This window comes from Neovison vison, chromosome 12 (genome assembly GCF_020171115.1).
Source record: "Neovison vison isolate M4711 chromosome 12, ASM_NN_V1, whole genome shotgun sequence".
Classification (NCBI taxonomy): Eukaryota; Metazoa; Chordata; class Mammalia; order Carnivora; family Mustelidae; genus Neogale; species Neogale vison.
The window spans coordinates 108,823,966-108,841,806 of NC_058102.1; the positions used below are offsets into that span (position 1 = coordinate 108,823,966).

The window sequence follows — 17,841 nt, forward strand, 5'->3', positions numbered from 1 at the left end:
CATTTGGCTCATTAGGCTGCTAAGGAACTGGCAGATGTGGTTTGCAGTTGTGTGGCTAATGACCTAGCTAGAATTTAGGAGGTTTTATTTATTTATATTTTATTTTTAAGTAATCTACATACCCAGCATGGGGCTTGAACTCAGCCCCAAGATCAAGAGTCGTATGCTCTACTGACTGAGCCAGTCAGGTGACCTAGGAGTCTTTATTATTAAAAGAAATAAGAGAATATATATTGGGGTAGAGGGAAAGGTGGGGGCATAGCCACTGTTTTTGCCACATAGGTGAAAACAGAGAAACTAGGGAGAGCTAGAAAGGGAAATTTGCTTTTGATCTGAAATCTGAATTAATTCTGACTTTTAAGTAAACAAAAGTTACAATTTTTAAAAATTACTGGGAAGAAAAGACAAGTTTATTTTGGTATTTAGTTGAATAATTGTAGTCAGTGGGGAAATGTACTGGCATGTAACGAACTTTAAACTGAAAAAATACTTTTGTTTTTAGGTTTTACACATCTGTAAGTAGACTTTTGGAGCTCTGCCAGCCAACTCAATGGCGTCCTCTACTACTGTGCCTCTAGGATTTCACTATGAAACAAAGTATGTTGTTCTCAGCTACTTGGGACTCCTCTCTCAGGAGAAGATAGAAGAGCAACATCTTTCCTCACCCCAAGGTATTGTCTTTGGCTCAGGTGATTATATTAAGTAGTAGTAATTACTTCACATGTAAAAATACATATATCTAAATAATTTGTATCTGTGATCATAAGATCAAAGATCATATAATACTAGTAATATTTTAAAGAATAACCCGTCATCCCATCCCGTCCCACCCCCTGATTCATTCCCAAAAAAGACTTCTAATGCTTTTTAGAGTGTGGTAATTTGGGGCTCCTGGGTGGCTCAGTCGTTTAGTGTGTGTTCGGTCCAGGTCATGATCCCAGGGTCCTGGGATTGAGCCCCACATTGGGCTCCCTGCTCAGTGGGAAACCTGCTTCTCTCACTCCCCGTGCTTGTGTTCCCCCTCTCACTTTGTCTCTCTCTGTCAAATAAATAAAATCTTAAGAAAAATAAAAAAATTGTGGCAATTTGGGATACCTGGGTGGGTCAGTTGGTTAAGCATCTGCCTTAAGCTCCTAGGGTCCTAGGTTTGAGTCCCGCATCAGGCTCCCTGCCCAGTGGGGAGCCTGTTTCTCTCTCTGCCTGCTGCTCCCCCTGCTTATATAAAATCTTAAAAAGGAAAAAAAGAGTGTGGTAATTTAAATGATTGTTGTTGGTACCTGTAAAAATGTATTAAGTACATGTAAATAAACAGAATTCTATCTTTCTTTAGAAATTTCATCCTTGGGGCTCATGGGTGGCTCAGTCTGTTAAGTATCTGCCTTTGGTCATGATCTGTGGGTCCTGGGATCGAACTCTGCATTGAGCTCCCTGCTCTGAGGGGAGATTGCTTCTCCCTTTCCCCCTCCCTGCCACTTGTGCACAAGCTCTCTTTTTCTCTCAAATAAATAAAATCTTTTTTTTTTTTTAAGATTTTATTTATTTAGGGGCGCCTGGGTGGCTCAGTGTGTTAAGCCGCTGCCTTCGGCTCAGGTCATGATCTCAGGGTCCTGGGATCGAGTCCCGCATCGGGCTCTCTGCTCAGCAGGGAGCCTGCTTCCCTCTCTCTCTCTCTCTCTCTCTGCGCCTGCCTCTCCATCTACTTGTGATTTCTCTCTGTCAAATAAATAAATAAAATCTTTGAAAAAAAAAGAAGATTTTATTTATTTATCTGACAGACAGAGATCAGAAGTAGGCAGAGAAGCCAGCAGAGAGAGAGAGAGAGAGAGAGAGGAGGAAGTAGGGTCCCTGCTGAGCAGAGAGCCTGATGCGGGGCTCGATCCCAGGACCCTGAGATCATGACCTGAGCCGAAGGCAGAGGCTTTAACCATTGAGCCACCCACGTGCCCCACAAATAGAACCTTTTTAAAAAATTTCATGCTTAACAAACAGAGATTCAAATTATGTAATTGTTTTATTTTGTTATTATTTTTTAAAGATTTTATTTATTTGTCAGAGCATAAGCAGGGTGAGCATCAGGCAGAGCTCCTTGCTCCCCGCTGAGCCTGATTTGGAGTTTGATCCCAGGACCCAAAGATCATGGCCTGAGCCAAAGGCAGATGCTTAACAGACTGAGCCACCAGGTACCTCTGCAAAATAACTTTAAAAACTCATAAGAGATACTAATTTATTATTATTAATTTATTTATTTTTAAAGATTTTATGTGTTTATTTGAAAGAGAGCGAGAGTGAACACAAGCAGGGGGAGTGGCAGGGAGAGGGAGAAGCAGGCTCCCTGCTGAGCAAGGAGACTGATGATGCAGGGCTCAAGCCCACCACCCATAAGGTGGGCTTAAGGTCAGATCATGACCTGAACCAAAATCAAGTGCTGCCTTTGGCTTAGGTCATGATCCCAGGGTCCTGGGATTGAGCCCCAAGTTAGGCTCTCTGCTCAGTGGGGAGCCTTCTTCTCCCTTTCCCTCTGCCTCAGCTTGCCACTTAGCGTATTTGTGCTTTCTCTCTGTCAAATAAATAAAATCTTAAAAAAAAAAAATTCAACTTTTTTCTTTTTTTTAGATACTGCTTATTTGATAGAGGGAGAGAGAGAGAGAAAAAGAGAGAGCACAAGCACGGAGAATGGCAAGCAGAGGGAGAAACGGTCTCCAAACTGAGCAGGGGGTCCAATGCGGGACTCCATCCTAGGACCCTGGGATCATGACCTGAGCTGAAGGTGGACACTTAACCGACTGACCCACCCAGCCGCCCTCAGCTTCTATTTCTTTCTTTCTTTCTTTTTTTTATAAAAAAATATTTTATTTGCGGGGCGCCTGGGTGGCTCAGTGGCTTAGGCCACTGCCTTCAGCTCAGGTCATGGTCTCAGGGTCCTGGGATCGAGCCCTGTGTTGGGCTCTCTGCTCAGTGGGGAGCTTGCTTCCTCCTTCTCTCTCTGCCCACTTGTGATCTCTCTGTGTCAAATAAGTAAAATATTTTAAAAATAAATAAATAAATAAACAAACAAATAAATATTTTATTTACTTATTTGACAGACACAGCAAGAGAGGGAACATAAGCAGGGGAAGTGGGAGCGGGAGAAGTAGGCTTTCCTCTGAGCATGCAGGGCTGAAGCCCAGGACCCTGGGATCATGACCTGAGCCAAAGGCAGAAGCTTAACAACTGAGCCACCCAGGTGCCCCTCAACTTCTATTTCTGACAAAAATTCATGGAACTGACAGTAATTAAGTTCATGACAGCAAATGAAGTTCACTTTTAAAACTCCTGGTTCCTGGGGTACATGTGGCTCAGTTGGTTAAGTGTTTGCCTTCGGCTTAGGTCGTGATTGATCCCAAGGTCCTGAGATGGAGTTCCATGTCAGGCTCCCTATTTAGCAGAGGTCTGCTCTCTCTCCCTTTGCCCCTCCTCCCTCTCTCTCTCAAATAAATAAATAAAATATTAAAAAAAAACCCCAAAACTCTTGGTTATCATGAGATAGATTCAGATATTGAGATATCTGGATCTACATGAGATAGATCCAGAGTATGTACTGATGAATACTTATGTGAATAACCATAAGTCTTGAATACTTTACATTTTCACAGTCTCTGTCAAACTAATTTTGTCAAAAGAAGAAGGCTTTTTATGCTCTACATGTATTTTGCCATTATTGGTAACACATCTTAGCTGATTCCACTTTGGGTTATAGTGAATTAGTGCTTTCTCAATTTTTTGGAAAATCTTCTCACTCGTAATTATTCTGTGTAGGCATCCGGTTCTTTAGTCACTTCACACTCATCATGGACTCCTTGAATAAACAACAGCTGAGCAGTTTCACACAACTGTCAGTGCATCAAGAGCCAAAGAAAATCACTCAGAATTATTTGCCTTATATTCAGTTGACTACTGATGTTGTTCCCATTGTCCTCAACTCGTTGAGCAACTATTCTCTCCAAAAGACTAATAATCTGAAACTTTTTTTTTATGACACATCTCTTTAGTGGCTTTAGCTGAACACAGTTTAATTAACTTGACATCAGTAAATGGCTTTCCTTACTTGACTGACAGCTGAGCCATGTAGAAACTTCAATTGCAGCCTCATTTTCATTTTTTATTTTTATGAAGAAATTCTATGATAAGAAGTTCTATTTTAAATTTTCTAATTTTTCTGACTTGCTTTCCCGTGAGTTGGAAGTACTCTGATGAGTCTGGTAGTATCAGTGTATACTGAGTGCTTCTGGCATAGCTATAATATCATTGCATAGTAAGTACAATACTTTGTCATCTAATTTGTAAGAGAATAATCCTTAAAAGCAGGATATTCAAAGTCCGCTTTTCTCTTGTTTTGACATGATGGGTATATGCAGGTAAATAAAGGTTGTGGTATAGCGATATGGGTGGCAGTTGAAATACCATGGGGTTATACTTGTGCCACTGCAGTATGCAATAGGCTAGGCAACAGCGTGAAGCTATGAGAACACCACACACAGGCTCTGTCGAGCTATGGATTTCTGCTGTTGTAGCACAAAGCAACCATAGATAATACATAAGTGAGTGTGGCTATATTCCAGTTACATTTTATTTATGGAGACTGAATTTCCTATTATTTTTATGTCACAAAATAGTAATATTTCTATTTTTTTTCAATCATTTAAAAATGTAAAAATCATTCATGGCTCATGAGCTATTAGAAAAACATACAGTGGGCCAGATGTGGCCACAGGTTATAGTTTGCTGACCCCTGCTATCAGTACAGGGCACTTTATTTTTCTCATTACTATCAAGGAGTACAATCTGTTTATGCATAAAACTAAATGCTGTTATTGTTTATATTAAGCCCTTGGTCTATGTCCTTGTCACTTCTATTCTTTAATCATATTTCTTTTTTTATTATAATGCTTTTAATATATACGAAAGTATTTAGAAAAGTAAAAAAAGAAAGAAGAAAAATTCTATAATTCAGTAATTAAAATGAAGAAATGTTAACCTTTTTTCCATTTATATAGGAACATAAAATTTGAATTTATGGTTTATAAAAATGAGGTGGTACATATGCCATTTGGTAACATTTTAAAAATTAACAACATATTTTGGGGTGCCTGGGTGACTCAGTTGGTTAAGCATCAGCCTTCAGCTCAGGTCATGATCTCAGGGTCCTGGGATCCAGCCCCATGTCAGGTTCTCTGCTCGGTGGAGATTTTACTTCTCCCTGTCACTCTCCCCCTGTGCTTTCCCTCACTCTCCTTCTGTCCTAAATAAACAAAATCTTTAAATAAATAAATAAATAAAAATTAACAACGTATTTGAACATCTGTCCATGTCAGTAAGTAAATATCTGTAGTCTCCTGAATAGGCACAAGACAGTCCCTCAGTGAGCTTGTAAATTCCTTAAAACTTTTCCTTTTCAGTTTCCAGTTTCATTTACTTTGCCAAAACCTTCTAATGGTTAGTTATAGCCTGAGGTTTAGAAAAATATTACGTAATAGAACTTTGTGTGGTGATGAACATGTTCTCTATCTGCTCTGTCCAATATTGCAGTCACGAGTCACAGGAGATAGTTGAATACTTGAAGTATGACTCGTGTGAGTAAGGAACTGAATTTTTAACTTTTAATTTTTAACTTTATTTCTATTTAAACTTTAAAAAGCTGATGTGACTATTGACTAGTGCAGTATTAGACACCCAGGTCTGGAAGTCAGGTATTTATTTTCCCTTCTAAGCCAGCCCATATGTTTATAATAATTTGTTCACAATACCACCTGCTACCCAGGCTTGAAACATAGAAGTCATTCTTTAGCTCTTTTCTCTGCTTCCCGCCCTCTTTCCTTTTCTTTTTCTTCTTTTAATAATCTCTATACTTCACCTGGGGCTTGAACTCACAACCCCAAAATTAAGAGTCACATGCTCTACTGACTGAGCCAGCAGGGGCCCCTCTTATCTTCTTTGTCAGATATTACCAACTGTCCCAATTTTGTGAGGATTCTCCCATTATCCTACAGGTCCTGCCTCAAATTACTGCAAGTGTCTCCTAATTTTTCTCCTTCATTTTGTGTCTCCTCCACTCTGCATTTTGCATGCTGCAAGCATATTGAGCATCCTAACATTGCCTCTTACATTGGAAATCGCAGTTTTTCCATTCCCCTAAGGTTGCTTTACAAAACTTTCATTGGTTTCTTTGCTCTGGTCCCAGTAGTTATAGCATCTGATGTCTCTTATTGTTTTGTTTTGTTTTTAAGATTTTATTTATTATTTTATTTATTTGACAGAGAGAGAGTGAGAGAGCACAAGCAGTGGGGAGAGCAGAGGCAGAGGGAGTAGCAGGTTCCCCACTGAGCAGGGAGCCCAATGTGGGACATGATCCCAGGACCCCAGGATCATGACCTGAGCTGAAGGCAGACACTCAGCCATGCTCTGAAGGCAGAGCTCAACTATGCTCTGAGCCACCCAGGTGCCCAGACGTCTCTTACTGTTTTGTATTTTATTTTAATTTTTATCTTTATTTTAATTTTTGGAGAGAGCTTGAGAGTGAAGAGGGAGGGGCAGAGGGGATCTTAAGCAGGCAGAGAGAATCTTAAGCCGGCTCCATTCCCAGAGTAGCACAGAGCTGACAGAGGTCTCCATCTCATGACCCTGAGATAATGACCTGAGCCGAAATCAAGAGTTAGACACTTAAAACAACCGAACTACCCAGACCCCTCTACTGTCTAGTATTTTATTTATTTTTTTTTTTAAAGATTTTATTTATTTATTTGAGAGAGAGAGACAGTGAGAGAGAGCATGAGCAAGGAGAAGGTCAGAGAGCGAAGCAGACTCCCCATGGAGCTGGGAGCCCGATGTGGGACTCGATCCCGGGACTCCAGGATCACGCCCTGAGCCGAAGGCAGTCGTCCAACCAACTGAGCCACCCAGGCGTCCCTACTGTCTAGTATTTTAAACAAGCCATGCTTATTCCTCAAATGGAGGCACTCTAGAATGGTAGACTCCTGTGATACCAATTATTAATGTTCACCCGTGCCTAATTCTTATCTCCTTGCTGGGAGCATGGGAAAATTGCATTTAGACAGGGCCATGTGACTGGTCCTAGCCAATGAAATATGAGTGGTGTGATTTGTGTCCCTTCTAGGTTGTGGTATTTAAAAAGAGAGTCTAACTTCTTACAGGGAAAAATTAGGTTCTTTGCTATCCCACTTGTTGTCTAAAATGTGATGTAGAGCTTATTCTCATGCCATGTTATTATTATTATTTTTTTAAGATTTTATTTATTTGAGAGAGAGAGAGAGAGAATGAGAGAGAGAGGGAGAGAGAGCTTGAGAAGGGGGAGGGTCAGAGGGAGAAGCAGACTCCCTGCTGAGCAGGGACCCTGATGCGGGGTCAATCCTGGGACTCCGGGATCATGACCTGAGCTGAAGGCAGTCGCTTAACCAACTGAGCCACCCAGGCGTCCCATCATGCCATGTTATTATAAATAGGATCTGTGGTAGCATCCGTTGGTGTAATGTGGGTAGAGTTTTGTTTCAAGTTCATGAAGCAGTAAGCATGAGAAGGAGAGGTTAAGGGAGGTGACCCGATTCATGACACAAGATTTTTGTCACCTTGAATGTTTTTCATTTTTTCCCAAGTCATGTGCTGATTATAGACTTTTCCATAGATAGTTAACTCTATACTTTTCCAGAACCAGCCAGCTCTTTCAGACAGTGTTAGTTTGTGCTGAATATAGTAAACCCTGTTCTGGATTACATATTATGACTAGTAAAAGTCTTGCTGACTTGCATATTTGATGTCAAATAATAACTTCTGTTATGCACAATTTTGCACTTACTAACACAGAGCACCTTACTGCTGAAGTAATTAATATGGATTTGTTAATAAGACATTTTTTTCTGAAGTTAGAAAGGAGAGTAAGTTCATCTCTTAGGAATGTGACTATCAAATACATGTACCTGTGCTACTGGTTTGTTATTCACTCAGCTTTTTGTTTTTTAAAGATTTTATTTATGTATTTATTTGACAGAGAGAGTGAGAGAGGGAACACAAGTAGGGGGAGTGGAAGAGGGAGAAGCAGGCTTTCCGCTGAGCGGGGAGCCTCCATGTGGGGCTCCATCCCAGGACCCTGGGATCATGACCTGAGCCAAAGGCAGATGCTTAATGACTGAGCCACCCCAGGGCACCTGTGCTATTGGTTTGTTATTCACTCAGCCATTAAGCAGTCACTCCCCACGTTTTTCTCTTCCCTTCAGCCTTAGGCAACCACTATTCTACTTTCTGTCTCTATGAATTTAACTCTCCTAGGCATCTCATTTGAGTGGAGCCAAATAATATTTGTTCTTTTGGGTCTGACTTATTTCACTTAGATACCAGGATTCATCCATGCTTTAGGATGGATGGAATTTCATTCCTTTTTTTTTTAAAGTAATTTCTGTGCCCAACATGGGGCTTGAAATCATGACCCTGAGATTAAGAGTCACATGCTCTACTAAGTGAGTGAGCCAGGTGTCCCTCATTCCTTTTTTAAAACTGAATAATAGTCTAATGTATGCATATCACACATTTTGCTTATCCATTCATCTGCTGATGGACATTTGGGTTATTTCTCCCTTTTGGCTATTGTGAATAACGGCTGCTGTAAACATTGGTGTTACATCTGTCAGAGTCTCTGCTTTCAGTTCTTATGGGTATATACTCGGGTGTAGATTTGCTGGATCACATGGTAATTCTACGTTTAAGTTTTTGAAGAACTGCCTTACTGTTTTCCACAGTAGCTGCATCATTTTATATTCCCGTCAATAATACACAAGGGTTCCAGCTTCTCTGCATCCTCACCAATACTTGTTCTTTGTTTTTTGGTTTTGTTTTTGTTTTGTAATAGCCATCCAGATGGATGTGAAGTGTGGTGTCTCATTGTGACAGCTCATTTTTTTCATTGTTGAGTAATATTCCACTTTATGGATGTACCATAGTTTGTTTCTCCATTTGCCTTTTGAAGAACATCTTTTTTTTTTTTTTTTTAAGATTTTTATTTATTTATTTGACAGAGACAGATCACAAGTCGGCAGAGAGGCAGGCAGAGAGAGAGAGGGAAGCAGGCTCCCTGCTGAGCAGAGAGCCCGATGTGGGACTTGATCCCAGGACCCTGGGATCATGACCTGAGCCGAAGGCAATGGCTTAACCCACTGAGGCACCCAGGTGCCCCTATTGAAGAACATCTTGATTGCTTCCGAGTTCGGCAGTCATGAATAAGGTTGTTTTAAGCATTCATGTGCCATTTTCTGTGTAGATAGAAGTTTTCATCTCATTTGGATAACTACGGAGGAGCATGATTGCTAGGTCATATGGTAAGAGTATCTTCAGTTTTGTAACTACCAAGCTGTCTTCCACAGTGGTTGTATAATTTTGGGTTTCTACCAGCAATGTATAGGGGTTCTAGTTTCTCTATATCTTTGTCCAACTTGCCATCATTGCTATTTTTGATTATAGCTGCTCTCAGGTGTGTGGTGGTATCTTACTATGGTTTTAATTTGCATTTCCCTAATGGCTAATGATGAACTCCTTTTCATGTGCTTATTGGTCATTTGTATATCTTTGGAGAAATGTCTGTTCTTAGCCTTTGCCCTTTTTGATTGGGTTTTCTGTCTGTTGTTGAGCTATAAGAATTCTTTATTTTTATATATTCTTAAGATTTTGTTTATTTTATTTGACACAGAGAGAGAGAGAGTACAAGGTAGGTGGGAGCAGGAGGGGGAGAGAGAATCAGGCTCTCTGCTCGGAGCCAGACACCGGGCTACATCCCAGGACTCCGGGATCAGGACCCGAGCCAAAAGCAGATGCTTCACTGACTGAGGCACCCAGGCACCCTTAAGCATTCTTTGTATATTTTAGATACGAGACCTTTATCAGACGCATGATTTCAGATCCTCCCTTCCATTCTGTTGTTTGTGTTGGTAGTGTACTTTGATGTACAAACTTTTTTAATTTTTATGAAGTCCAGTTTATCTGTGTTTTCTTTGATTTCTTACGTTTTTGGTGTCCTATCTAAGAAGCCATTACTTACTTAATCCAGAAGTCATGCATATTTTCACCTAAGAAGCCATTACTTTATCCAGAGTCATGCAGATTTTCACCTATGTTTCCTTTTTAAGAGTTTTATAGTTTTAGCTTTTATTTTTTATTTTTTATTTTTTTTTAAAGATTTTATTTATTTATTTGACAGACAGAGAGACAGGCAGAGAGAGGAGGAAGCAGGCTCCCTGCTGAGCAGAGAGCCCGATACGGGGCTCGATCCCAGGACCCTGAGATCATGACCTGAGCCGAAGGCAGCGGCTTAACTCACTGAGCCACCCAGGCCCCCCAATATAGTTTTAGCTTTTAAACTTAGATCTGTGTTCGGGGTGCCTGGCTGGCTTGGTTGGTGAGTGTGCAACTCTTGATCTTGGGTTGTGGGTTCAAGTCTTGTGTTGGGTATAGAGACTATTTTTTAAAAATCTTTTAAAAAATTTAGGTCTTTGATCCATTTGAACTAATGTTTGTATATGCTATGAAGTAGACATATAGAGTCATTATTTTGCATGGGAATATGCTGTTACCCAGGACCATTTGTTGAAAAGTTTCTTCATTCCCCTGTTGAAGGGTCTTGGTCCCCTTCTCAAAATTCACTTACCTTAGCGGCACCTGGGTGGCTCGTTTTGTTAGGCAACTGCCTTTGGAGTCCCAGGATCAAGTTCCACATTGGACTCCCTGCTCAGCAGGGAGTCTGCTTCTCCCTCTGACTCTCCCCGTCTCATGTTCTTTCTCTCTCTATCAAATAAATAAAATCTCTTAAAAAAAATCAGTTGACCTTAAATGTATGGATTTATATCTGGCCTCTCAGATTCCATTGGTTTATTAGTCTGTCTTTATTCCATAATTATGTTATTATAGTTTTGTAGTAAGTCTTGAAATTATTAAGTTTGAGTCCTTCTACTTTGTTCTTCTTTTTAAAATTGCTTTGGCTATTTTGAGTCTCTTGCAATTCTGTATGAATTTTAGGATTGTTTTATCCATTTCTGAAAAAAAGGCAGTTGGAATTTTTTTTTTAAGATATAATTTTTAAGGAGTGCCTACCTAGATGGCTTAGTCGTTAAGCATCTGCCTTCGGCTCAGGTCATGATCCCACTGTCTCTCTCTCTCTCTCTCCGTCAAATAAATAAATAAATAATCTTAAAAAAAAAACCCAAAACATAATTTTTAAGTAATCTTTCCACTCAAAGTGGGGTTTGAACTCAGAGTCAAGAGTCTTATGCTCTGTGGCCTGAGCCAGCCAGGCACCCTGCAGTTGGAATTGTGATAGGGATTACATTGAATCTGTAGATCAATTTGGAGGGTATTAACATTTGAAATCAACTATTTTTTTTTTAAGAATTTATTTATTTATTTGACAGAGAGAGAGCTCACAAGTAGGCTGAGAGGCAGGCAGAGAGTGGGGGAAGCAGGCTTCCCGCTGAGCGAGAGCGGATGCGGGGCTCGATCCCAGGACCCCGAGATCATGACCTGAGCCAAAGGCAGAGGCTTAACCCACTGAGCCACCCAGGTACCCCTCAAATCAACCTTTTTTTTTTTTTTAAAGATTTTATTTATTTATTTGACAGAGAGAGATCACAATTAGGCAGAGAGGCAGGCAGAGAGAGAGGGGGAAGCAGGCTCCCTGCTGAGCAGAGAGCCCGATGTGGGGCTCAATCCCAGGACCCTGGGATCATGACCTGAGCCGAAAGCAGAGGCTTTAACAACCCACTGAGCCACCCAGGTGCCCCTCAAATCAACTTTTTAAGACAGATTCTTATAACCCCATCCCAGATTTTGATTCAGAGCTCATTATTTCTGGAGATGTTTACTGTTCCATGCTTTTCTCAGCTTTTCTATCAGAAACAGATATTTGATCTTGAAACCAGACTTTGAGTGGGTGCATGATGAAATTTCCCTGCATTCTTTTCCTTCAAATCTGTCCTTTCTCAAATCTGTCTCCCCATGTACAGGATACCTTGGGGTGTAGGAGCACTGAGTCTGAAAACTACCGTCATAATTGGCTATTTTGTACTTTTATTTTTTAAACATTCATAATTGAAGTATTTTTATGTGCAGTGAGTTAGCATGAAGGTACGTATGTTGGATTTCTGCAGTTAAGGTAGGTCTCTTGGATGACCCATTCAAGGAAATTCACTTAATCCAGCTTAATAAAGCCTCTATCCTTCCCCTACTGATGGAAACACTGGGGCACATAGTAAGGCCAGATTTCCGGATCAGACCGTGCCGGTTTGGACAGATGCAGCAAGAATGAGAACGCTGGCCAAATTTCCTGGGATGGCACCAGTAGAGCTGCTGGTGACCCATCTTGCTCTCTCAGATGCAATGAGGCAAAAGACTATTTTGTACTTTTAAAAATCTGTCGGGGCGCCTGGGTGGCTCAGTGGGTTAAAGCCTCTGCCTTGGGCTCAGGTCATGATCCCAGCATCCTGGGATTGAGCCCCGCATCAGGTTCTCTGCTCAGCGGGGAGTCTGCTTCTTCCTCTTTCTCTGCCTGCCTTTCTGCCTACTTGTGATCTCTGTCTGTCAAAATAAATATATTTAAAAATAAAATAAAATAAAATAAAAATCTGTCTACTATGGTATCATTTGGGGTTTTTGTTTTTGCTATTGAGTAAATGATTGAACAATGTTGTCTGTATGTTCAGTAGATGTTTTTAATTTGATTATGACTACTTGGGTTTTCTTTTTTTAAAAGATTTTATTTCTCTATTTGAGAGAGAGAGTGAGAGAGAGAGAGCAAGATAGAGAGCATGAATGTGGGGTTGGTCAGAAGGAGAAGCGGACTCCCTACCAGCCGGAGCCTGTTGCTGGTCTGGATTCCAGGATCCTGAGATCATTACCTGAGCTGAAGGCAGATGCTTAATTGACTGAGCCACTCATGTGCCCCTTATTTGGGTTTTCTAGAGCAGTGTTTGTTAAGACTAACTGCCTGAATAAGCAGGCAGTTAAAATAAAGCAGGCTTTAAAATAAGCCGGAATGCTTATTTTAAAAAGATCATGGGAGGCCACTGGGATGGCTTCATCAACTGGGCGTCTGCCTTCCCCTCAGGTCATGCATGATCATGGGGTCCTGAGATCCACTTCAACATCGGGCTCCCTGCTTGGTGGTGAGTCTGCTTCTCTCTCTCTCTCCCTCTGCCCCTCCCATGCTTGTGCTTTCTCTCAATTGCCATCACTTTCTCTCTCTCAAATAAATAAATAAAATCTTTATAATAAAGTTTTTTTTTTAATTTTATTTATTTATTTGTTAGAGAGATAGAGTACAGGCAGGCAGAGTGGCAGGCAGAGAGAAAGGGAGAAGCAGGCTCCCCGCAGAGCAAGGAGCCTGATATGGGACTCAATCCCAGGATGCTGGGATCACGACCTGAGCCGAAGGCAGCCGCTTAACAGACTGAGTCACCCAGGCATCCCCAGTAAATAAAATCTTTAAAAAAAGAAAAAAAAGGATCATGGGTGCACCTGGCTGGCTCAGTTGGTAGAGCATGCTCCATGGTTGGGTATAGAGATTACTTAAAAAGAAAAAAAAAAACTTTATTTTTTTAATCTTTAAAAAAAATCATGGAACCCTACCCTAGACCTGTTAAACCAGATGTTCCATGATGGGGTTTGGGAATCTGTATTTTTAATATATTTGCTCAGTAATTTTAATGTGTGTTCAGTTTGGAGACCCATAGATTTAGAAAGTATTTTGCTCTGCCCAGACAGCTGTTCTTTTTTTTTTTTTTTTTAAGATTTTATTTATTTATTTGACAGAGATCACAAGTAGGCAGAGAGGCAGACAGAGAGAAAGGGGGAAGCAGGCTCCCTGCTGAGCAGAGAGCCCAATCCCAAGACCTTGGGATCATGACCTGAGCCAAAGGCAGAGGCTTTAACCCACTGACCCACCCAGGTGCCCCACAGACAGCTGTTCTAAACTTGTTGATCTGATACTCATTTTGAAAGCCCTGAGTGTATTTCAGGCTGGAGTATGATGATTGCTGACTCACTTGACTCTTGGTTTGACACTGAAGTGGGTGGGATTTGGTGTGCTAAAGTCTGTTTATTTTTGAAACATTTTTCTCTGGATTTATAGTGGAGGATTTATGCTGCATTGGTCTACTGCGTAGCTCTTTGCTTTTGAAAGTCTGGGTTCGGGGGGTTGATTAAATGAAAATCACTGAATCTGTCTATGTCATTGGTTAGCTAAATAAATAGCCTTTTGTGTCCTGATAGCAGTAGACTTTTTCTGGTTTAGGTTTTCCACATGGCTTATTATCAAGTATGACAACTTGTCCTGTGTAATCAGCGTCACATTAGTCTCATGAGAATAGACACTCCTTTAATCAGCTGCTTTTCTTTAATCTAGTGGGTGAGGCATATGGTAACCAAGACATTATTGTCATTTACTTTGGGGCATGGTGGTGGTATTTGTGGTGGTGTGTGGGTGTGTATATGTTTCAGGTATGTAGATTTTCCAAAAAGAGACAGATGGCAGGTAAGACATTTGTGTATTCCTTATTTTTCACTGTATATCAAAAATTACTGTGTTTTAGAATTTTCAAAACATCTACTTTCTTAAAGATTTTTTTTTTAAAGATTTTATTTATTTATTTGACAGAGAGATCACAAGTAGGCAGAGAGGCAGGCAGAGAGAGAGAGAGAGAGAGAGAGAGGAGGAAGCAGGCTCCCTGCTGAGCAGAGAGTCCGATGCAGGACTCGATCCCAGGACCCTGAGATCATGACCTGAGCCGAAGGCAACGGCTTAACCCACTGAGCCACCCAGGCGCCCTTTCTTAAAGATTTTTAAGTAATTTCTTTATCCAGCATACAACCTCAAGATCAAGAGTCACATGCTCGGGGCGCCTGGGTGGCTCAGTGGGTTAAGCCGCTGCCTTCGGCTCAGGTCATGATCTCAGGGTCCTGGGATCGAGTCCCGCATTGGGTTCTCTGCTCGGCAGGGGGCCTGCTTCCCTTCCTCTCTCTCTGCCTGCCTCTCTGTCTACTGTGATCTCTCTCTGTCAAATAAATAAATAAAATCTTTGGGAAAAAAAAAAAAAAAGAGTCACATGCTCTATGGACCGAGCCAGCCAGGAGCCCCCAGAAGATCTACTTTCTAATCTTGTTTTTCTATAATTTATTTGAGCCTGGCTGAATCATTACAACTTCTAATCATTTCAAAAGTCCCATATTCTTTATATAACAAGGAGGATGGACTAGATGGCCTTTATTTTACAGATCCTCCCAACTCTAAAATTGAGTGATTCAGGCACTGACTAAAACTCCCATAAGCATAGAGGTAATAGTTGAAGTCTTATTCTTTCCATTCCCCTTTTATAATATTCTCTATCACAATTCTATCACAATAAATAGTCTAGTTACTATTCTCTATGTTTTTGGTTTGTACTCTTACTCTCTTATGTAAAATGACTTCTCACTTTTTGTCATTTGACTGAGCCTCAAAATAGACTGATAACTTCTTAAAATTCCATGATGTATGAGTAACTTTAATTTTATTGTTTTCCCCCCCTTAAGTGTCCTCTCTCACCAGCAATGTTGTCATCTATACATGTATATCTATACATTGTAGTCATTTGAGTCTTCATCATAGAGCTATCATTTGAGTACTTTTTTAGTCCATGCTTGACACAAGTCTAGGACAAAGGGAGTAGCTCCAATAGTTAATAGTATGGTCAGAATGATAATAAATTATAAAATCATTGAACAGTATAAGACAGGATATACTTCAGTGTTAAACTCTGTGGCACAGAAGGAATGATATGAATGCTCAAAGAGCAGTGATATAGTAGTAGTCAGTGAAGAAGATACTGTGGAGTAGTAGAGAGACTTAAATTGGTCCTTGAAGGGATGGACAGAATTTGAATAATCAGGAAAAGGAAAGGCAGTCCAGGTTAGATAAAAATGTAGTTGTAATATGTCCTTTTTATGAGTGAAGAAGTTGGCAGTGAGTCCATACAGGGCAAGAATACGAATGAATTTTTTAAAAATTCCTTGCCACAGGGCGCCTGGGTGGCTCAGTGGGTTAAGCGGCTGCCTTCGGCTCTGGTCATGATCTCAGGGTCCTGGGATCGAGTCCCGCATCGGACTCTCTGCTCAGCAGGGAGCCTGCTTCCTCCCTCTCTCTCTCTGCCTGCCTCTCTGCCTACTTGTGATCTCTCTCTGTCAAATAAATAAATAAAATCTTTAAAAAAAAATTCCTTGCCACATTTAACTTAATGTGGCTTATAATAATACATAATGGAAAAATCTAAATGAACGGATTAAATAAAAATATTCTAGTAAATAAAATCAGAGTAGGAAAACTATACATTTCCAGTGGGAATAATAGATCCTTAGTCCCTAAGGTCCCATATGGTAATACTAGCATTGAGCAGTTTATTTGGTTCTGAGGCAAAAGCCAAAAACAAGTGAAGATATACTTAGTTCCAGATTTTTTTCCCCCATAACTAGAAGCTATACTAGTTTCTTTTAAATGGAACATTATTCTTTAAAATATATTTCTTTCACTTGGAGCTTTATTATGTAGGGCACAGAGAAATGTAGAAGAAGATGTTGTGAATATCAAACATGGTATTAGCTTTCAAAACACTATCTCTTAATGTCGTTCTGGCTAAAAGCTAAGGAAATGGCACCAAAGAGCAGCCGAATTGAAACAACTAATTAACACTATATGGGGTCCTAGATTATATGTATGCTCTTCTCTGATAATCCAGCTTACTATGAGGATAAAATCTAGAATGTAGACGAATGGAGGGATTACCTCTCATGTCAGACTAAAAAACAGATCCGGGGCACCTGGGTGGCTGAGTGGTTGAGGGGCTGACTTCATTTTGGTTCAGGTTGTGAGATGGAGCCCTGGGTGGGGCTCTGTGCTCAGTGGGGAATCTGCTTGAGATTCTCTCTCTACCTCTGCTCCTTCCTCTCCAAATAAATAAATAAGTCTCTATTAATAGAGATTTAATATATAATAAATAATAAATAGATAAAAATTAATCTCTATCAGAAGAAAAGATTCAAAAGGTTGTATTCTCTAGCAAGAGTTCAAAATGTTTAGGTGCTCTACATTTCCAGTTAAGGGCAAGTGAAGAACAAACTAGCAGATGTTAAGTTTGAAATGTTTTTATGGAACTTAAAAGGCTAACCAAAACTTCCTCAGCATGGTTGTTATCCTACTTCTGTCTTGGAAGTATGATTGAAGGATTACAAGCAGGTAAAAGAAGGATTTCCTTCTCTTTCTCTCTTTTTTTTTTTTTTTTTTTTTGTCTTTTCACTGACTACAAGTCAAATTTAAGGGGCCTCAGATTGTTGATTGTTTTATTTATATTTAAAAATTTTCATTTATTTATTTGACAAATAAGTAGGTGACAGGCAAGCAGAGAGAGAGGAGGAAGCAGGCTCCCCTCCGAGCAGAGAGTCTGATGCGGGGCTCAATCCCGGAACTCTGGGACCATGAACTGAGCCAAAGGCAGAGGCTTTAACCCACTGAGCCACCCAGGCATCCCAAAAGAAGGATTTCTCTTAAAAAACACTCTCATTCACTGTAATTCATGACAATGATTGATCAAAATTCTTACATTGTTGAATGTAAGAGATTATTTTAGGTTGGGAAATGTTTGAAGGCAAGAGACCAGTCACACCCGGAAAACAGAAAACCGTGGAATTTCTTGTATTCAGGAGGGTAACTTCTTAGTAAAACTTCCCAGATGAATTTATTGTGAATTGTGCCCTCACACTTGAAAAATTTAACCTTCCTTCTGAATT

General features: G+C 40.3%; 1 protein-coding gene and 1 pseudogene across 2 annotated transcripts in view; one reads left to right on the forward strand and one right to left on the reverse strand.

Annotated features, from left to right (window-relative positions):
* BCL2L13 (BCL2 like 13) overlaps positions 1–17,841 on the forward strand; it is an 84,212-nt gene that overhangs the window by 12,121 nt on the left and 54,250 nt on the right. For both annotated transcript variants that reach the window (XM_044227267.1, XM_044227268.1), the window contains exon 2: positions 503–671. In XM_044227267.1, the coding sequence (XP_044083202.1) occupies positions 551–671 (121 nt within the window). In that variant the 5' untranslated portion in view covers positions 503–550. The remainder of the gene's footprint in view (positions 1–502; positions 672–17,841) is intronic.
* LOC122891541 lies at positions 12,080–12,387 on the reverse strand (annotated as a pseudogene).